At 34.4% G+C, this 22029-nt stretch overlaps 4 protein-coding genes and 1 pseudogene across 4 annotated transcripts; 2 read left to right on the top strand and 3 right to left on the bottom strand.

The window, feature by feature from the left end:
* Positions 1-765: 765 nt before the first annotated feature.
* Positions 766-7277, bottom strand: LOC126846367 (leucine-rich repeat-containing protein 58). Its single transcript, XM_050585709.1, has 5 exons — positions 7099-7277; positions 5017-5890; positions 3140-3356; positions 1565-1754; positions 766-1267 (listed from the first exon to the last, which is right to left on the bottom strand). The coding sequence occupies exons 2-5, from the start codon at positions 5523-5525 to the stop codon at positions 1098-1100; spliced, it is 1086 nt and encodes a 361-aa protein (XP_050441666.1). The 5' UTR covers positions 5526-5890; positions 7099-7277; the 3' UTR covers positions 766-1097.
* Positions 7278-9412: 2135 nt separating this feature from the next.
* On the top strand, positions 9413-12383 carry LOC126846249 (GPN-loop GTPase 3-like; annotated as a pseudogene).
* Positions 11851-12608, bottom strand: LOC126846248 (leucine-rich repeat-containing protein 56-like). The gene is made up of 3 exons (XM_050585525.1): positions 12541-12608; positions 12235-12414; positions 11851-12028 (listed from the first exon to the last, which is right to left on the bottom strand). The coding sequence occupies exons 1-3, from the start codon at positions 12606-12608 to the stop codon at positions 11851-11853; spliced, it is 426 nt and encodes a 141-aa protein (XP_050441482.1).
* A 1012-nt stretch (positions 12609-13620) lies between these two features.
* Positions 13621-18885, top strand: LOC126846247 (tudor domain-containing protein 1-like). The gene is made up of 4 exons (XM_050585524.1): positions 13621-13626; positions 13911-14064; positions 14329-17798; positions 18808-18885. The coding sequence occupies exons 1-4, from the start codon at positions 13621-13623 to the stop codon at positions 18883-18885; spliced, it is 3708 nt and encodes a 1235-aa protein (XP_050441481.1).
* A 1993-nt stretch (positions 18886-20878) lies between these two features.
* On the bottom strand, positions 20879-21909 carry LOC126846235 (uncharacterized). The gene is made up of 3 exons (XM_050585508.1): positions 21388-21909; positions 21244-21306; positions 20879-21104 (listed from the first exon to the last, which is right to left on the bottom strand). The coding sequence occupies exons 1-3, from the start codon at positions 21456-21458 to the stop codon at positions 20879-20881; spliced, it is 360 nt and encodes a 119-aa protein (XP_050441465.1). The 5' UTR covers positions 21459-21909.
* Positions 21910-22029: the final 120 nt, after the last annotated feature.

Here is a 22029-nt window from a genome sequence, read left to right as displayed (position 1 = left end):
AGTTCGGGAAAATATCTGTACATTGCAAACAATACTGTAAGAAAGAAATTTCCAAATAAAATTAAATCTGTTGTTAGCACGTTTATATACAAGCATATAAATTTAGGTTTAAAAAATTTTCGGAAATATTTTTTTAAATTTAAATATTAATCACAATAAAACAACTATTCCTACAATAATGAATAAGATTAATATAATATAATACGTAGAAAGTATATAATTCTACTCTCATTTCATGACATATGATCGAAAATAAAATTAAACATAAACGTATTTTATTTAGCAATTTTAACTTTAATTCACAAGTAGATAGAATTTAATAATCATTTTAATATCACAGTTAGGAAACAATAGTACAATAAACATAAATATATATTTGTATACAAAAAATCTGAAATGGGTTTGACAAAAAAAAAACGATATCAACATTTTTTTTAACAGATACTCAACATAAAACTTCCTACACATTATTGATACAGAACAGAACAGAACAATCATAAATTCAGAACACACATTTAAAGTTATGAAAAATCAAATATTTTTTTTTTTTGTATAAAATAACATAAAATTATTTGTACTGTATAAAATATATGTATAGTGTGGTAGTATATTGAGCAGATATTTCAAAACTCTAGCCGAACAAATTATATATTACATTTATTAAATATTAAACTTATAAAACATATAATTACGATTTTACCAATCTTTAAATTTATATTGAAAACGATCATTTTATTTAGACTATTTATGTATATATTTTTTAATTGTGAATAACTAAACTATTTATAATTAGGTATTATTATTATTATGTATAATGTATATTCTATATTATTACTAGTAATAATAATATGCAATTAAAATATTAAAATAATATGCATTAAAATTATTTCCAGTTCTTTTCGTAGATAAAAAAAAAATCGTTTTCGGTCTATACACTTAAATGTTATCTAGCATTTAACTATTTTCAAATATATAATGAAATAACACATTTTTTTCTGTATATATTTACCACCAATCAGACGTACACACAATTTTATACAAGTATATTATTATTACACATTAGATAAACAATAGCGTGTGTGATGACTTGTGACAAACTATCCAAGCAATACCTTCCTCATCATGTTGCTATCGGTACTGTCGCCGTGCGCGTTGCTATGGTTGACAATACATTTGGACGAACAAAGATATTGTAACAACGGAATTCGATATTTACCACAAAAGTCGACGAATTTAATGTGCTCCACTCGATCGTCAAAAAATACTCCTATGAAAAAAAAGACAAGCTCGATAAAATATGAGATAAATGCTTGAGAAATAGCCCATAAAAAATATTATAATAAGTTCTCTGTTATTCAGATACTCGTTTCTATCCATAGGCTTACGTGAGTGTATGATTAATTTAAAACCGGCTAAAACCCTCAAGAGCTCCTTCTAAACCACCCCTCCCACACACGCACACATTAATTCAGCAACTCGACTAGAATAGACCCCAAGGCTTTCTTCGTCAATACTACGGTCTTCCGGGAACGATCGCAATGCAATAATCCAAACGACGTCTTACCTTTGCATTTTGGGTTAACACAGTGATGGGCACTGGCTAAGTATTCGATCAGGTTGTAAGGCAAATCCCGTTCACCGTAGGGCACGTTGTTGATTTTCACAGTTCTGGCGGACAGTTCTAGAAGAGACGGCGGATTGTGCGTCATATCACTGACAAATCTCACTACCAGCGGATTATCCCTTAGGCTCAACTGAAAAAGAAAACTGGCGGTTCTAGCATGACCTGTATTAAACATAATAGGTACATAAAAATGTGGGTGGTTTTTGTTTTTGTAGTTTTAGTCGCACATATCAATAAAACACGTGTACTGCAATCAATTTTGCAAGACGGCCATAAATCATAATGTTATCTTATTATTATAATATTAGCGGCATAACCTTGTGTAATTTTGTTTTTTACTGATTAATAATTGTAATTAAAATTGCCTATCCTATCTAATTTTGACTAACGTTTTTATACAGCGTGAATTTGATTGTAGACTGACATTTATTTTTTCTTTCAAATTAATCTAATTATCCTCGTGTCGGTTTGAAAACAAAGATTTTGTAAGTACTACTCGCTTGTACTATATGGGTACCTACGCTATTGTGATAAGACGATTAGACACGCATAATATGCGTTATTATAGCTGGCGATGTCGATATGGGAATACCTCATTATAATAATATCAATGTTTATAAAATATTTTCCGACTGTGCAGTTTTATTGCTCAAATATTCAAAGTACAACGTAGATATAATAAAACACAGTGCCAAGAGGCCGTATAAAGGTTAGCGGGTTATCATCCTTATAGCAATGATTAGGTCCAATGTATCAACATTTTAACGAAACAATGAAATTACTCTAAACGTTCAACCGACATGAACGTTCTGTCGATACTAAAATTATTGCTTGATTAAAATATAACAGTGAAATTTAAAATTCGGAAGTTTGTGAGCCCAAGTATAATGCCTGCATTTAATTTTAATCATTTTACTTCCTTTCTGATGTTCAGATATTTGTTTACAGTTTACATTTATGTATATTTTTGAGTTTCTAAAATAAACAATGACGTGGAGTGAACCTAAAAGACATAATTGAAATTTGTATTAGTTGCTTATTACTTTACTGTGTCTTAAAAAACAATCAAAAAAAAAAAAAAGTAGAATAAGATTAAATAAAACTAGAAAAATTAAAGCACAATTACAATACTATACAAGACTATATACTTAGCTTTGAATCGAAACTAAAAAATGTGTACCAGATTCCGTTTTTAATAATAAATGATTCATAAACGACTATATTAAATGTACAAATATTTTACCAAGCCTCATCGAATAATAATTCTGTTATGTAAAAATCCGTTACATACATTAAAAATATAATTTCTATTTGCTTGTTACGGTATTACCGAGTAGTGGGTACTCACTCAATTTACTGTGGTCACCGCTCGTGTCTGCCCAAGTGGTGTGAGAAGAAAGACAAATTAATTTTTTTTTAATTTTAATTGGCCAAAATAGGCCACAAGAGCAATTTTCAAGCTGATTAATGCACGTGGGACCTTGGGTTGTGATTTTTTAAATGGAGTTTATTTACCTCTGAGAGGCACTTCAATGATATGATTTCTATGGGCAGTGTACGAAGTCGGTTTTTGTGCAACATCAACGATTTGAGGTGTTTGAGATTGGCGATGGACTGTGGCAGGCCCTCTAGAGCGTTATCGCTCAGATTTAAGGCTTTCATGTTGTCCAGCTGCCCTAATGTCACTGGAACGTCGGATAAGTGATTTCCTCCCAGACATAAGAATTTTAATCTGGAAAGTTGCAATTCAAAGTTATTTATTTTCCATGCGATCACGCCTAGTCTAAATAGTTTATTTTATAACCGACGGTTAAAATTTTATAATGTGTGTAGGTATATCAAAATGGTAAATAATTCACTAAAAACTGGTAATTAATCGTATGTAATATAATACTGAACTAATAATTTGTCTAAATATACATGATATATAGACATGTAGGTATGTTTTAGAAAATAAGACTAAGTTTCTTTTTTTTTTCATATAATACCTATACCACAATAATACACTGCAGTGTTGCGGATGGGTTAAATTTCAAAATTATTATTATTATCTAAAAATTAAACGCTAATATTTTATTATCAATAATTATAATATGAACTATGGTAATTACTTAAATGTACCTACATTCAATACAAGTTATACAGTCATTTTTTTTTTAAACAGTATTTAAAAAATTATTAAAATTGTATTTTTATTTTATAAACAAACACCTACATCTCAATAAATTCACCTTAGGCGTCTATACCTATGAAAACATATTTTTCAGTTAATATTTTAGTTTTTGAAGCTCCCCAAATAAGTAGTGCTCGTGTATAATGGCAGCGGACACCCACATATGATTTGCATCTATATAGCCTCCTTTTTGCTTTTAATGCTTATAGATTAAAGGTAAAAACTGAAGAAAATAACACATTCAGCATTTAACGTTTATTACTTTACTAGGTACTACTCGCTATTCCATTTTTTAATTTATTTAACAATTAAATAGAAAACTTGTTTATATTATACCTATCTACTTTTTTGAAACCACTAATAGATAAGCCGTTCTGCATAATAAGTATGGTTAATTATATTATATGTATTTTAAACTTTGTAAGATATAAGCTAATTTGTATCATCTACATTGAACAATTTTTAAACCTATAAATTAATGATAATATAAACAGTGAGCACATTTACATTTTTCCCAATTAAATTTCAATAACTTATAGCAACATAAGCGTTAATAAGTAAGGAATAACTAAATAAACGCCAAGTCAATGCTGTTATCTTAAATCTTAATTATTTTGTGTCTAAGGACATTGGAATTTTTCTAATTGATGTAACTTTTTATCAACATACTGTTACAATTTTCGCAGTTAAAAAAAAAATAGTTAAGACCGCGAGGATATGCATATCTCCTCATTTATAATTAATCGTTCATTGATCCAAAATCTTTTAATATCATAAATACCATACGACTAACGCGGATCTAATCTAATGGCTTTGATAACAACAATAACTTATTAATTAATAATTTTTTACATATCGGCGATTGTAAATTAGGTTTTTATCGGCCGATTACACTCATTGAACGTGTGCACACTTATATACCGAATGTTTTATTATCCACTTGCCATATAGCTGTGCCGTTAACATACGGTCGCTACTCTAAAGTACAACATTTGAATATATACTTAATATATACTTTTTTTTGCTGTAAGCCAATCCGGATAATGCCAATATCATGTAATTTTTATTGATCCTAGTTTTAAGTTTTTTTACGTATTATTATTTTCTTTTGAAATAGTACAGCAGCATATAAGCCGACAAACAATTTTTTTTTTTTGTTAATTTTAACTATTATCTAGTCGCATAAATATTTTGCCATACGTAGGTGATTGGTACTCGCCTGATTAGCCGGTTAATATCCTTGGGTAGTTCGACCAAGTGGTTGCTGCCCATGTACAGGTACTCGAGGGTGACGATCGGTAACAGTTGCTCGGGGAAATGGGACAGCCGATTGCCGCTGACGTTCAACACTTTGAGGTGGACGGACGACTCGAACGATTTTGGGAACCCGTCGTCGTCGATCAGGTTGTTCTTGGCGATGAGCGTGTGCAGCGGCAGCCGAGCCACGAATTCGGGTATGGCCGTCAGTCGGTTGTTGCTGATGTCGAGCACGCGCAAATGTTGGAATCGCTCGATGACCGGCGGCAGGGTCATGATGGCGTTGTGGTTGAGCAACATGGTGTCGATGGTGTCGGGCCGGCTGTGCGCGCACACGTCCTCCAAGTGTTTCTGCACCGTGTGCGAGTCCAACAGCAGGTAGTTGAGATCCATGGTCTTGGCCAACGTACCGTTCGGCGGCACGTCGCTGTCGCTGCTCTCCGACGTTGAACCGTAATAACCGTTGAACATGATTATGCGACGTTTGTTACGTCACCGAAAGTCCAAGCTCACGTACGAATGTCAACGGCCCGACTGCGTTGTGTCTGTCGATGGCCGATAATAACTCTGTCGTTAGCCGTGTGCGGACGTCAAGTGTTGAGAGCTGGCAACCGTGCGGCTATCATCAAGCAATTCAATGCGTGCGTCTATGCGACCGGATCGGCGGAACTGATGCGAATGAAAAACGTGCAAGGGCGTCGCGCGACTTTTAAACAAACCGCACCGACATCATTATCAGCGCGTTGAAACCGACCGTTGCCGACGCAATTATAAACTGTTAACAATTATGTGTAAACTGTAGGTACACAGTACGCACTCCTAGTGTTGTCTCAAACCTGCGAACAAAGCCAAATTGTTACATTCACAATACGCCCGGTACATTTCAATATGTTTCCACAGTTTATAGCACTGTACAACACGATTTTAGAACAAGAACCGAAACACACATAATATAATTTTTTGCATTTTTTTAGCCGAATCCGAGTGTGTTGTCCTGAGATTTTCTCTGGCACGTCTAGCTAAGTCGTTTTAAAAAACACGGATCGAGAAATTTTCAGCGTGTTCTAAGTAATTTTCTAAGATAATATACTTCAATACTTTTTAAGAGAGAGTCACACACGCGTTATTTTCTTCCAAAAACCCGCCTTGCGCGGCGTAATTTTACAAAGGCTGTAAATCAAAACTAAGAAACGAAATTTTCACATAATATAGACGACATCATTGTCTGTGTTTCTATCATGGCCCTTTTTTTAATATTTCAATTAGTTAATGAATATTTAATTAATTAATTAAGAAAGAAAGGACTTTTTTGACTTTTTAAAAAATGATATAGCGTCGGTTGTATTAGGTAGGTATATCGAAAAAATACGGATGCTGGAGCACAGATAATTTGGTCATGTATAATATTATGTATAGATTTCTTTCCTTAACTGTATATGAAGCCTGAGAAAAATGAATCCGCGCAAAGCAAGTTTTGATGGGGAAAAAAATTGTAATTTATCCTACAGAAATGACTGTGATAGTCTGATAAAAAAAAAATGGTAATCAACAAAGTATCCTTATACAGTATTAATGTATACAGTATACATTATAGTTCAAGCTTTAAATTAAGATTTTCGAAAAATTGCCTATACTTTACTCCTTAAGAATGGCCGGTGTGGCGTCCTCTTAACATTGATATGTTTTAGAGTTGGATATGTGCAGAAAAACGAAAGGCATGGAACAGAAAAGGGATCGATGCTTGCGGCGGTCGATAAAGTTAGACTTCGATTTTTATTTACTTGTGTATTTTTTTTTTAGTATAAGTTTCACTTGATTTTGAAATTTTAACTGAAAAGTCAGTGCTAGAATTAGCTATATGGTTGGATCAGTTGATCATACATTTTAGATATTTACCCACGTGCGGTGTAGCTACCATGTACCAAAGTTGCAACATGCTATTGTACGTTCAGGCTTCACTCGATGTATTTATTTGCTTGATTATAAATTAATAACATTAATTGAATGATTACAATAACTTACTAAAATGATAGAATTAACTTACAAATTTAAAATCCACCAAGCATAGAATAGCAGGTATAATAATATTTTGATTAAGTTTGATTTGTGAGTCACATGTCAATATCACGCGGCACGTTGTTTATATGCATACACTAAACATAACTGCTAACACAGATTTCTTTTTTTTTTGGTCAAATTAAAAAGCAAATTACATGTGGTTTTGTTACGTTCACTCTCGCTACAAATAAAAACTGCCTTATTAAACTCAAAAATACTATCATAATTATAATAAAGTAGGCAACTGGTAGCTAAACCAGTTTTCCTTGACACAAGGACGACGGGCGGCGCAACCATAACTCAACGCGACCATTTGTTTCGATTGCCAATTCAAACGTTTAAAATTGTGAGCCCGTCTCGCGAAGAGGAAAACGGGATTTTTATAACTAAAATATTTTGTAGTGAATGCTAATAAACGATGCTGCCTGGGAGGAATTAGTGTGCAAACAGTTCCCTCCCAGGTTAGCAATTACTTGGAGAAAAAAAAAGGTTACGTATTTTGTGTAAAAACTACATTTTATTTTATTTAAAAAAATAATACCAGTTTGTGCAATAATATTAATAACATTTCTGTGTTCATTTATTTTATTTCTTGGCCTATTTTTGATGTGTAAACATCTTAACACGCGGTACAATATTTTGGGTAGGAGTAAATTTGTGCAAATACCGGAAATAGGTAACGGAAGTAGGACTGACGGAGGTGAATATGACCGGTAAACGGAAGTAAACATTTCGGATATATGTCCAATGGTACTAGGGGTGTATGTTAAGTGACCACATCGGACAATGCCTCTCCATACGCGACAACATTTTGATAACTAGGCTAGGCTAGGCTAGCCTTTTTAGTTTTTGACAACTACGAGCCGCGCTGCACCGGCCGTGGCTGACCGCAGTATATTATACATATTCTCTCCGCGCTGCTTACCCTAGGACCCACAATTTACAATCTGTATATTATCTTGACGGAAACAACACAGATATTGATATGACAGATGTGATTAATTCGTGACAGCTTGTGAAGAAATGACAATGTAAAGTATACTAAAAACTACGCTGAACCAATTTTGACAGTACCTCTGTATTTTTCATAAGACGAGCTAAAATATGTTTCAATACAATTTTGTAATATTGTCATCACCTAACGCAGCAAGGGTTAAGTGTAAAGTTGTTTTATTTAATAATTTTATTATTATTACAATGTAAAAATTATAATATTATAATAGTTATATATTATACAAGAAAATTTGTTTTATACAAGTAAGGTTAAATAAAATGAATAAGTAGAATAGAATAGAAAATTAGAACTATACTTAGTATAATATTTTATAATATATTGTACATTATATGGATCGTAACTTAAATTGAATAGGTAATTGTTTAATAAAAAAACATAAATGAAATTTTAATAAACAGATTACAAAGTTAGAAAAAAAAAACATTAAGGCCGTAACAAAACAATTGAAAATTGTTTTTGTTGAATATAAATATATTATTATGCCACACTTAAAAAACTAAAAATACCGACTTCATCTAAGTCGAATAGTTTTACGTATCCATTGCGACCACCACATCTGCCTGACTTGGATTTAATCACCGAGTGATTGGTCTCGCCAAGACTTCCGTTTATGACAATCAGAAGGCTTCGTCATGGAAATGGCCAATATGGGGTTCTTGGACAAATAATCAACGTGCCAGTAGAAGTAAATACAATGGTCAACCTACTGCCTCGTGAGCTGCACGATGATTATAGTATCAACGTTCACATCAAGAAAAAGAAAATTCACCGCTCAAGTTATCTAATAGGGTTTGTCCGGAAACGCGTAGTAAAAGATTGGCTCAGCCATCTAATTGACACTCCACTCTATAAATAATATGACATTGAGGTTAATGAGTCTTTCTTTTCTGCAGAGGAGCCACAAGTTCTATTGAGTGACCGAGACGAGTTTAGCGAAGAGATAGATCATAGATATTCAGTTATAGTATATTGTTGTTCAGCGAAAATTGAACAACTTACAGTCTCGTGTTTATGTATCGTATTATAGTTATCATAAACCGATAATATCAAATATATACAATAATATTTATCGTATCTCAATAAAGTTCATGCACATGATAAGTTCTGCTCTTTTTAAATTTTATTTCAGATAGAACCCGTTATAAGATGTTTACACATAACTATTGTGAGTAATTTCCACGGCTCAATCGGTATTGAAAACTTTTTGTTAACATTAAAGTACCATTACTGTTATATGGCTAGATCATTCCACAATTTTATACGCCTAAGTATTTACATTTTAAAAATGGATTTGTTATTTGAAAAGTCGCTAGTGAGTTGTCATGTAATTTTTGTTAAGATGTTTTAATATTTGAGATTTGAATTGAATTATTTATGCATAGTTCTAAAATATATCTTTACAAAATACATCTTAAAGCGATATTAGTAACCGCTGTATGTTTGTTTCAGTCTACATATTGTTCAGCTGTAGTACAACATTTTGAAAATGAAAAAAATCCCGTGACTGTCGTGAATTTGGATCCAGCTGCTGAACGGTTTGATTACAGTCCAACTGTAGACAGTTGGATACATATCGACGATGCTATGGAGGATGAATTACTCCATTACGGTCCTAATGGAGGTTTGGTATTTTGCATGGAGTAAGTTATTGTTGCAGTTTATATCAACGGCAGGACAACAAATGTATAATATACACATCGACTGTCCTGAAACGATTAAGTGGCTAAATATAGGCAATATTTCATGACCAAATAATTTTAATACATTTAGACTGTGTCAACTTATTTTCAGATGAATTTGTGTTAATTTTTAATTTTATACTTATACAATTTTCTGTATATGTTAGATTCCTTATGGTACTGAAAAACGATCACGGATAAATTGATGACACCTTGTTTGTAGAATGGTTGAATTTTACTAATATATTTTTTATACGAAACACTTTGTTTTTATAGGTATTTGATGGAGAACTCGGATTGGCTAAAAGAACAGCTCGGCGATGATGACGATGACTATGTTATTTTTGATTTACCTGGACAAATAGAGCTGTATACACGTATGAAAACGATAAAACATTTAGTAGAATTGTTACAAAACTGGGGATTTAATGTTTGTTCTGTTATTTTAGTGGATTCTCAATTTATGGTTGACGGGCCTAAGTTTATTTCTGGTAGGAAAATATATAATATTAAAATGCATGTATAGGTACAATAGCTGCTCTATCTGTTATGATCAATTTAGAATGCCGCATATAAATGTTCAGTCAAAAATGGATCTACTCAGTAAAACTGCTAGAAAACATTTAGACAAGTAATTAAGTTTGCATTTTTTTAATGGGTAATAATTGGTCGTGAAACATTTTTAATATTGCCACTGAAACTTGACATCGAAGTACAGATCCTAACTTACTAGTCCAGTCTGGTCAAAACAAAAAAAAAACTTATTATTAGAACGGTCCAGCTCAAACTATACGTTATAAATGTTTGGTTCGCTTAAAAAAAGTTTTAAAATAATTTTCACATATTTTGCGACATTAAATGCCCCAATTTTTGTTCCGCTATATTTATATTCGGCTACAATAATCTGTGAAATGGTTTATTGACTTTTTAAAATGAAGAGACATATTTTGATCTAGGATTTAATAATAAGTCTTTAATATTTTTTAGTTATTTAGAGCCTGATCCTCGTGCTCTGAAGTGAAAACCAACACGGCATGGGGAAAGAAAGATCGATATTTGTCAAAACGAATCGGCCAGATGATTGAAGATTACAGTCTCGTCCGATTTGTTCCATTAAATATAAAGGATGAAAATAGTATTGCAGATTTACAACTCACTATTAACAATATGATTCAATTTGGAGAAGACCAGGACGTGCGTAAGACCGATTTCGATGAACCAGACCCAGATAACAACGACGACGGCGCTGAAGAGTTTGATATATGATTTTCAAATAGTACCTAACTTACAACAGTATAGTTTTCTAAGTACATTTAAGTATAGTGTTAACACATTAGCTACCAGCGGTCTTAGTTGAATTATTATTTGGGAACCTTCTTGAACTAGGACCGTCGGCTCTACCGATAGAAGCAAATGTGTTAAATATCATAAAGGAGTAATTATTAATTACCAAACGTAAAAGACTGAGCATTTTTAAGATGTTGATAAAATTCAATAGAAATAATTAAATTAATGTGTAGTTTATTGTTAACTATTAAGCAATATGTCATTTTTTTTTCTTATCATACTTCTAGTGACTTAGTTGTATTTTATAATAATATATTGTCTTATTCAATACTTTTTTCTGAACTTTCTGTACCCTGCAACACAAAATGAATTTTTTTTATTATCTTCAAGTGTTTTTTTTTATGGTTTATAAAATTATGAAAAACTGGCGCAAGTAACATCATTTATGCACAAATGTCGTTTATAATAAGTTTTTTCAAGACTAACAATCATTTGTGTAGTTATTTATTAAAAGTTAAAATGCTTAATTGTTAATTTATGTCTACAGGATTATTTGTATATTATATATTTGTGTGTTGTCTACTTAACCTTTTTCATCATTTGATTGGTCTTTTTTTTACTTCTTAACGCAGCAGTTATGTTACCACAGATAATCGAGTCGATCAATAGTCGGTTTTCAAATTTTGTTGTACATTCTAATTAAAATTAGCAGAATTACTGTAACTAAATGTCCCATAAGTTTGTTTAGTACCTAATTTTAAACGGCCTTACCCAGCGATTGGATTCCGTTGAGTTCACTCAGTTTTGGCAATATTTCTCGTATTTTTTTGTTGAAATCTTCAATTTTGGCTACCGGACAACCGGACAGGGTCAGGCATCGTAACCGTTCGCAGAAGTTCAAAAAATGCAGTTTTGACAAGTTCATAATTTTGTTTCTATTGAATTTATAATAAATAAAATACGTAATTAGTACTTTCAGATACATTGTTATTGTTTTATTTTTAATACTAAAACCAGTTTTTTTCTATCATTGTACGTGTTAAATAGTTATTATTTTACTAAAAATATAATAATTGTTTTTAAATGTATGACAATATTTTTAGGGTTTGTTAAGCTGTCGATCGAGTTGTTGTTTACTCACCGGGCAAAGTCCAGAACGGTTAGATCGGTCAGTGTCGAGCACAACGTTATGTCGCTTATGTCGTTGTCGGCGGCATATAGTTCTTCTATGTTCGGTACGTTCCAGATTCCGTCCAGCGACCGTAGACCGCACGAGGTCACCGTTAGTATTTTCAGATTGTCCAACTTGAACGCGAAATCTCTATAAGCCAAAATATCGAATGGTTATTTTCTTCGGTATGTGTTGATTTTTATGGTTTTTTTTTTAATTAAAATGACTCGAATTACTAATAAGTAAGACTAACTAATCAATTAGTTAGGTACCTACCTTAATGACGGGAGGAAACTGTCGGTCAGATCGAGTTGCACCAAATTGGGTACGTATGTGCTCAACATGCATAAACGATTGACGGTCACAGACGCTTGTAGCTTCAGCGATGTGATTTGTTCGAGATTTCGATTCCGCACAGTGTTCTGCTATTAAATGTGAGGGGGAAATGCATAAATTTGGAGGAGAGGAAAAAGTTTTATTTTACAATTACCGACTCCATCATGCTAAAAACCTTGCATTTTAATTTCTATCTAATGTGTAACAATTAATGTTTACAATCCTACAGAGACGGTATTGTTAAAAAGTATTATTTTGAAAAATCTAGCCCCGCGAAGACGGAGAGGTCACGAGTCTGTGGATATAAATAATTTTACAGACAATAAATTGTGTCATATTTAATTAATCGAGTTGTCTTCAATAAAAAATTGGCTCTACAGATATTTTTTAATTTAATAAATGAGAAGATCACTTACGAGATAAGTACAAGTTCATATAATAATTATTGGACATTTTATGACTGATCGATTGGCAAATATCGCAATAAAGATGAAAAAAAAATACAAAATTACTATTATTTTCAAAACATTACGTGTCTTATGTTAATTAGACAGTCCTGTTTAAATTAAAAAAATCAGAAATATAAAAAAAAAATTGCAAAGGTAATATTGTAAGAAGTATATTTATTTTATTTGAATGAATTATGTATTTTTTTTTTTGTTAAAAAATATGTTGTTTTATTGTTGGCTAAAAATAATGCAATAATAACAATAATGTAATAATAGTTTGGATGTAACACACGACTGCTGATGTGGTTAGCAACGGATAAATGGAAAATTGCTAAGGCGATAAACAAACGACTATGTACATACTCATTACATAAAGTAAGCTCTTGATGTCAAGTGGACCTAATTTTCTTCTCCTTAAAATTCAGTTATATCTAGTGATTTTTTTTCTGAATTTTGGCTAATGCCAATTCGCCATAACAGCGATCACGAAGAACATTGTGTTTTGTGTTTTGACAACATTTTTGGAAACACCGGCTGTTTACGCTATAAAAAAAACTATTTTTCGACAACAATGGACGTATGTTTAAATTATTTATTATTATTTAGTTAATATACAAACCTATTTAACATTGTTTAAAAATATTAATTTATGCTACTATATAAAGCATAAAAACTGTTTATAGCGAGGTATATTATAGTAATCTTACAAAAATTTAAAAACCTTTTAGTGTGTTGGGAGTATTTCACGTTTTAGTAATATTATTGTCTAACGATTTTTTTTTTTGGGGGGGAAATATCTATAATAAAAATCAATACAAAAGTATTAATGTTTAAGTAATTTATTTTTTACTGCCAAAACAGACTTTTTATAAGACTTTAACGGAAACTGGAAACTTGGATTTTGAAGATACGGATTTTGACGATGATATATTTGATACGATGGAAAAGAAATATGACAATGACAATGCCCAAGACATAGGGGCCTCTGTGGAAATATTGGGCGCATATGAACCAGGTAACTTATGTATAATTATATATATTTTTTTAATTTCATTAATAGTAATCAAATATCAGAACATAAATATTATGAAACGCACAAAATAAAATATATATTAATTTCAAATTTTGAGGTTCCCATGGCTACAGTTGACAATTGACCTATTAATACAAAGTGAATTTGACCTTTTCTAAGAATGTTAAAATCTAAATGGACAAATAAAAACAGATTGCCAACATGCACTCGAAGTGTTAAATAAAATCAATGTGAATTTTCTTTCAGAACCGAAGAGTGAGCGAACCGGTATCTCGTGGGTATCCGACATGAGGATGGCTTTGCCGAAGACCGCCGTGCACGTCAAAGCAATATCGCCCAACGTTGTCGAGCCGGTCTTAGTGACGGACGTTAACTCACCGTCGGACTTCTTTGTGCAGCTCCAAGCCAATGCCCATGTGCTGTCGATGGTAAAGGAAGAGCTGGCAAAGAACACAAATACCGAGCACAGCAACGTCGTCATAGGCCACGAAAATTGCGAACTTTACTCGGTTTTTGCTTCAAACCAACAGTGGTGTCGGTGTACGATTATAAACGCGGTCGAAGAAAACGGACAAAAGTGGCTTACGGTGTATAGCGTCGATTATGGATTTGTAGAAACTGTACACCGAGACCGGATTCGAATATGTCCCAACCGCTTGAAAACGATACCGCCGTTGGCGTTCAAATGTGCCTTGCACGATGCAAAGCCAAAAGACCAAACCGAGGGGTGGTCCGACGAAGCGTACCGTCTATTTTGTTCATTGAAGTTTGCCCAGTCCGGCACATTTTACTTATATCCCGTCGTGGCAAGAGGAGAGCACGTGGAAGTCGACGTAGTTTGGCATGACCAGTACCCGATGTCCATTAGAAGCGCGTTGTTCTTCTTTGGTTACGCCTCGTCCGACGGTTGCTACCAAAACGATGATGTGGAAAAAGAAATAATGAAATCGATGACGTTGCCTAGGGCCTCGCCTTTAGACAAAAACCGCATGTATAACGACGTTATACTTGGCCACACCGTGTCGCCCGGCGAGTTTTATATACGACCGGTTTTCCACCCGAGTTCGGCCGCGCTGTACGAATTAATGACGCACACGCTTCAAACGGTCTATCGGGATACGGAAAAAAGGCAATTGATGTTTACCCCGAAGATCGGTATGGCAGTGGCGGCCAAACGGTCCGTAGACAACGCGTGGTACAGGGCCGAGATCGTTGAGGTATTACAACCCGGCACGGTCACCGTGTTTTACGTTGATTTTGGCGGCAAGGAAACGCTGTCGTGGCATCAGCTGCGGATGCTCGATTCGAGGCTCATCGAAATACCGGCACAAGCGTTTAGAGCTCGGTTGAAGGGACTAGTGCCGGCGCACGACGGAAAACAGTGTAACGAATGGTCACCGGAAGCAAACGCCGCCCTAGCAGATATGGCCGCAGTCGATTACTCCAACGCCGAAAGTCTGGACGTGTACGTGCACGCCGTGAACAAAGACGGTGTGCTCAGCGTGACAATGGTAAAAAGTGCGCGAGACGAAGCGTTCAACGTCAACCACAAACTCGGGTCGATGAGTTGCGCGTTATTGGCCGAATGTACGGACGACGAACAAGACGACGATGGGTTAGAACAGTTGGATAGCATCGAATACAGGCCAGATCTTGTTAGGTCACCGTCGCCGTACGACCGAAGACAATCGCATTGTACTGCGGTCCAAGATTGGCCGCCCGCCGAACCGTTGTACAAAGATTTAATCGAAGCACGCGTCACGCACGTGGACGACCGGTGTGTGATATACTTTCACGACGCGCACAGCGACGCCCCGCGAATTTTGCGAAAGTTGTCTGCCGACTTGGACCGACTGTTGGCTGACAGCGTGCCCGAACCGATGGACTACACGTGGGCCGACGGTCAAATGGTATTGGCCAAATACCACGTGGACGACTCGTGGTGTCGCGCGACGGTTTTGAGCGGAGACCAATTGACCGGTGACTACACCGTCCGGTTCGTGGACTATGGAAATATCGAGGTCTGTTCTCACGACGATCTCAGACACGTTGCCACGTACGAGGCGTTGAACACCGCCGACAGCGGCGGCTGCCGAATCCAAGACGTGCCCAAGTTGTGCCACGAAGGCTATTTCCGCGCGGTCGTGCCGATCGCTGCAAATATCGTGTGGCCCGCGTCTGTGTGCAACTTTGTTCGCAAGGAGCTGGTCGAGATACCGACCAAAATGACCATCTCGGGAGACATTTATACGGATCGAGTGTACGCAATAATGGACGTCCGCACGGCGTACGCGCCAAAATTTTTCGAATATATGATTTCGCTAAAAGAAGCCAACTATAGATGCGGGATAGACAATAACGAAGACGACAGCCGTTTCGAGGACGGCGGGTTCGACGGAGATAAACTCGGGTCGATGGATTGCGAGTTACTGGCCGAATGTACGGACGACGAACAAGACGACGACGAGTTAGAACAGTTGGATAGCTTCGAATACAGGCCAGATCTTGATAGGTCACCGTCGCCGTATGACCGAGAACAATCGCACTGTACTGCGGTCCAAGATTGGCTGCCTGCCGAACCGTTGTACAAAGATTTAATCGAAGCACGCGTCACGCACGTGGACGACCGATGTGCGATATACTTTCACGACGCACAGAGCGACGCCCCGCGAATTTTGCGAAAGTTGTCGGCCGACTTGGACCGGCTGTTGGCCGACAGCGTGCCCGAACCGATGGACTACACGTGGGCTGACGGTCAAATGGTATTGGCCAAATACCACGCGGACGACTCGTGGTATCGCGCAACGGTATTGAGCGCAGACGACCTGACCGGCGACTACACCGTCCGGTTCGTGGACTATGGAAATATCGAGGTCTGTTCTCACGACGATCTCAGACACGTTGCCACGTACGAGGCGTTAAACACCGCCGGCGACTGCGGCCGAATCCGAGACGTGCCCAAGTTGTGCCACGAAGGCTACTTCCGCGCGGTCGTGCCGATCGCTGCAAATAACGTGTGGCCCGCGTCTGTGTGCAACTTTGTTTGCAAGGAGCTGGTCGAGATGCCGACTAAAATGACCATCTCGGCAGACATTTATACGGACCAAGTGTACGCAATAATGGACGTCCGCACGGCGTACGCGCCTAAGTTTTTCGAATACATGATTTCGCTAAAAAAAGCCAACTATAGATGTGGGATAGACAATAACGAAGACGACAGCCGTTTCGAGGACGGCGGGTTCGACGGAGATAAACTCGGGTTCGCGCAATTGGATTTATCCGCCGCCGTTTCGGCCGAAGGCGTGGTAACGCAAATTTTGGGCCCGAACAAAGTGTCCGTGGTGGTGAACAAAATCGACGGCTTTGACGTGGCTTCCGCCATAGACGACATGAATTGGCTGTTGCAGAAAAAGTGCCCGGATCTCGTTAGGCCGAGGACGGTCACGCCCGGCACTCCGGTCTGTGTGTTCTACAAATACCTATGGAGGAGGGCCGTAGTCGTTGCAGTGGATCCGACTATCGTAGTGAGTTTAGTAGACTTGGACATCGCGACCTCGGTGCACAACATCGAACACGTTAGGTCGTGCCCGCAAGAATTCTTAGCCATCCCGGCGTGCGCGATTAAATGCCAACTGGCCAACGTGGCGACCAGAAAGGATTCGGACGAAAATAATTTAGCCACGCGAGCCTTGTCGAGGGAGTTGTGCAACTGTCATGTAAGAATCGTGGCAAAGGCCAAACGCGACGATGTGGTCTTGGCAGAGCTATACGATCGAAACGGTTCGATTCCTTACGCGTCGTTAATGGAAAATTCACATTTTACCACACCCAGGTTTTGCCCCCGTCATTGATAAATGTAGAAATTAGTTTGAAAATTTATTTACCTACGGTTGTTGTAAAAACCAACAAACCACCTTATTTTATTCTTCGTCAAATTTTACCCAATTGTGGTTAGGTAACATAATCAAAAATTAAAACTGCCATTATTTATTATTTATTCGAAACCTTTTCATATTGTCACTGTTTTTTGTTTTGTGTACATTTCCGTAAATTGTTATTATAGTTTTAAGTATACTCTTCTACCTGAATTGAGTTATTTTGTGTGTGTTTTGTAACAATTTATTTGTTTTAAATATGATTTAACGTATTATGTTCTTTTTGTATTAAACAATTATTATTATATACTAATTTATTGGTTACATTTTGTTATTTATCTATTTATAAACCCAAAAATGACAAATTAATAAGATAACAACATTTGTGGTTGAGTCAATAAAGGGGGGTGGGGGGAAATTGTATACAAAATAATAATAATGATAAAATACGAATGGATAACTTATAAGTGATTTAAAGTATATATTTTTAAAAAAAATCTGTAGCATTTTGTTTTTTTTTCATATATCAACACCAATTTGGTTTCATTCCAGTTACCGTAGTGACTTCATTTTTTTAAAACTCAAGAAAGTAATATCGTACTAAGATAAATTTAATCACAGTTTAAACAGGTCTTTTTCGTGTTTATCATTAGATTTAAATGCCACAAGGATATAAAAATATTTTAGTCGAATTAAATTTTAGTTATTTAAAAAAAACGGCGTCTCGCATAGGCAATTTCTATACTACTATTATTATTAAATGTGACACCCCATAGGGGTACAAATACAGTGATATACATGTATGTACAAATTATTAACTAAATTAAGAATTAAAAATATAATATCTTAGCTTAAAAAGCGAATCGAAACAAAAATCAAAACCACTATACAAATTACAATTGAAAAGGGCACAGGAGAAAAATGGTAGTATTAACATACTTCAAAAATTCAAACTGATAAAATGAAAAAAATCTAGAAACAGCTATACACCTGCTCACCATACAGAGGGGGGCAGGGGTATTACTCTGATATTTGTCTTACACATACGCTGGTCGGTTAAACCGTTTTAATTGTTATCATAACATTACAAACAAATTTTGAAGTTATGAAAGTTAATTGAAAACTGTATGAGTTTCCTCAGTAATAAAACAAGTTTGTACGCTTTAACTAATTATATTGGTCTTAAATTTGACTGATTAATGAACTTACTAAGAGCGAAGTTATACCCATGTTGCAGTTGTTGTTTATTTCGTCCAAATCCGAGTCCATGTGTCACTGTAATAATTTAACTACAAGACAATATCTATCTGTTATTTTGTCTCCAGTCGGACTGTTCTACATAAGGTTCACCTCACCTTCAGGTTCCACCAAGGAAGTTTTTTTTGAAAATCGTTTCTATCGTTACAGTTGTTGGATCATTACAACAGTATTTAAATGGGTTCGCGTTCACGACCAGCTAATATAGTATTATGACTACTGTCTAATAATTATGCTGTGTGTCATAAATAAATATTAAATTATAGTATTATAGTATTATTACATTCTTTACTAGGGATTGGAATTCCGGCGTGAAAATTTAAAGAAAACTTCCAAAAAAAATGGTTTTTAACAAATATACAATTTGACACAAAATAACAGCACTGAATTGTGTGTACCTGTATAAAACTCCTGGGATAGTGTTAATAATTTTAAACAATTAATTATAAATCCTAAAAATCATGATTTTTGAATCTTACTTGAGTAAGAAGTATGCATGTTTTCTCATACACATTCTCTTACATTTAACCATCATGAATATCCAGCAAATCGCTAAAGAGCATGGAATTAGTCAAATGAAGACATAAAGTATACGTTTTATAATATTATAAACAAATCTTGAAATAAAAACTAAATTAGAAAAATATTAATAATATAATAATAATAACAGGGAGGCAACTAGTTATATTTAGTCACTTATTTGATATTACATCACCCTTTATCACACCCTTATAAATTAGAGAGGTCTGGAGGGCCTAAGTCCCCGCAAAAACCAGCAATCCTATCACAAACACTTAGCTCTATTTAAATTTATAGAACTTTTTTTCAAAACAAAATTAGCTAATTTTTCAAATAGCAAATTTACTGTTATTAGGTACCAGCATTTAATCAGTACATAGTGAAATAAAATAGATATTTTATCAATATTGCAAAGGATTACTTTTTTAACAGGTTCAAGCACTTCCAGTCCTGTTAAATAATAATATCAGGGTAATGATATTTAGTATTGGACCGCGCCAATAAAACATAACATATTATAGTATTTTTTAACATTATTATTATTACCATGGATAATAAAGTTTCTGTGAGTCCAAACACATTCTATAATACTCTAATATATTATGTTATAATAAAAAAATACACTTTTAATGAATAAAAATTAAGTACATAGGAAAGGGCTTCAGCCCCCATAGCCCCCCCCCCTGAAAGTAATACTTATATACATTTACAAAATTAAAACAAAAACTATTTTTTATGACTAGATAATATGAAGTATATAAATATTTAACATAATTAAGTAAAAATACTAATGATCTGAAGAAATAAAATACATCGAAAGTATAAGAATAGTTTGCAATATCGTTCATAACTTAGAACAGTGGTACAATAGAGTTATAATAAAAACAATCCTTAAGTACGTACAACACCTTTTTCATGGTATCTAGAACCTGGTAATTGGTATCATGCCATTTGGCATTGTGTATTTTTGTTTAACAATTTGTAATTTGTATAATGTATTGTATGTATGAGTATTTGTACAATTACAAGATGCATTTGTACAATACATCTACGTATATTTACAATGGAAATATGATACCTAGGTATCACTCATAATTTGGGATTGAAATTATATCGGTAAAATAATTTATACACACATCTTTGCATTAATAGTGTAACATTTTAATCAGCGTATCAATGCTAAGTCCTGTTAAAATCATTGTTATTATCCAACTTGATGTATATGTCCTTTCTGGTTCGGCGCGAGATTTGTAAATGTACCCATTAGGCTTTGGGATACTTTTCGGCACGGGATATTTGATCGTGTTAATTCTAATTCGCCGGCTCATGGTATCGTTTATAAAGAAGTCGGATTTCATCAAGGAATTAGTTCTGAAACAATAAGACCAAAAATAATAATTACGCTGATAAAAAAACTAAGGTTATGTAGCTACGTTAAGACTTGAGAATATATTTTGTTAAAATAGTAAGAAAATATGCGATTAGATATTTAAATCAAATTAGTAGGTACCCTTGTGGACGAGCTTTTGTTCTCATCTGTTTTATCAAAGTAGTATGCTTGAGTGTAGGTTTACTAAAATAAGACAAATACATAATTATGTAGTTAACAATATTTTATTTTAAACAATAATATTTACAACCACCACTTATTTACATTATATCTTCGACTGACCGCATTGTTTTACTCGATAGCACCTTGAAACAGGTGTTGCACACAAAGTTCATGGTTAATTACTTTTTTAAAAAACTTGATCTCACTAACTTAAAATTAAATTAAAATAATAAATAACTTAGTACAACTTATTGATTATTGATGTTATAATGAAAATTAAAATACAAAATTGAATTCCATAGATACAAAACATTTCCTTAGCAGTATACTCTAGCGAACAACATATTAATAAAAAATTATAACTAGTATGTACTACAGAGAAACATAAAATTTGGCACATTTTTTTTATCCAATTAATAATATTTTTATTTATTATTGACGTTCAAGTGGTCATGGGCGTAAACAATACATAATAAACAAATTCTAAAACAATACAATTAGCACACAAAAATTATTTGATGTAGGCCCAAGTTTATATTTACAAATTTTCTTTTAAGAATAAATACTTTTATATTCAATACCCATAACATTGATGCAAAATTAATTTTCAGGTAGGTGGATAAAATGTAAGTAATTACAATAAAAAAAAAAAAAAATACAGTATAAATAAGTTTTATTACTATTTTAATAACTTTAAAAAAAATCATAATAACAAACTAATATAACCTACTTTAGTGTAGGGAA

The sequence above is a fragment of the Adelges cooleyi genome, unplaced genomic scaffold, assembly GCF_023614345.1.
Source record: "Adelges cooleyi isolate 19-005CV unplaced genomic scaffold, UGA_ACOO_1.1 ACOO_flye_CR_arks_rails_tigmint_CR_PRNA_9, whole genome shotgun sequence".
Lineage (NCBI taxonomy): Eukaryota > Metazoa > Arthropoda > Insecta > Hemiptera > Adelgidae > Adelges > Adelges cooleyi.
The sequence above is the reverse complement of the archived record's forward strand: the minus strand, read 5'-3'. Positions and strand labels throughout refer to the sequence as shown.

Bases quoted from the DNA above. Each gene is read 5' to 3' on its own strand.
- LOC126846235 (XM_050585508.1), bottom strand. From the start codon at position 21,458: ATGAACTTTGTGTGCAACACCTGTTTCAAGGTGCTATCGAGTAAAACA. The intron at 21,307-21,387 runs GTAAATAAGTGG...GTCTTATTTTAG, and splicing joins CGGTCAGTCGAAGATATAAT to TAAACCTACACTCAAGCATA. The intron at 21,105-21,243 runs GTACCTACTAAT...TTATTGTTTCAG, and splicing joins ACAAAAGCTCGTCCACAAGG to AACTAATTCCTTGATGAAAT.
- LOC126846248 (XM_050585525.1), bottom strand. From the start codon at position 12,608: ATGTTGAGCACATACGTACCCAATTTGGTGCAACTCGATCTGACCGAC. The intron at 12,415-12,540 runs GTAGGTACCTAA...TTTGGCTTATAG, and splicing joins AGTTTCCTCCCGTCATTAAG to AGATTTCGCGTTCAAGTTGG. The intron at 12,029-12,234 runs GTGAGTAAACAA...TAAATTCAATAG, and splicing joins ACCGTTCTGGACTTTGCCCG to AAACAAAATTATGAACTTGT.
- LOC126846247 (XM_050585524.1), top strand. The intron at 14,065-14,328 runs GTAACTTATGTA...ATTTTCTTTCAG, and splicing joins ATTGGGCGCATATGAACCAG to AACCGAAGAGTGAGCGAACC. The intron at 17,799-18,807 runs GTAAGAATCGTG...ATAATATCTTAG, and splicing joins GGGAGTTGTGCAACTGTCAT to CTTAAAAAGCGAATCGAAAC.
- LOC126846367 (XM_050585709.1), bottom strand. From the start codon at position 5,525: ATGTTCAACGGTTATTACGGTTCAACGTCGGAGAGCAGCGACAGCGAC. The intron at 3,357-5,016 runs GCGAGTACCAAT...GCAACTTTCCAG, and splicing joins GATATTAACCGGCTAATCAG to ATTAAAATTCTTATGTCTGG. The intron at 1,268-1,564 runs GTAAGACGTCGT...TTTTTTTCATAG, and splicing joins TGTTAACCCAAAATGCAAAG to GAGTATTTTTTGACGATCGA.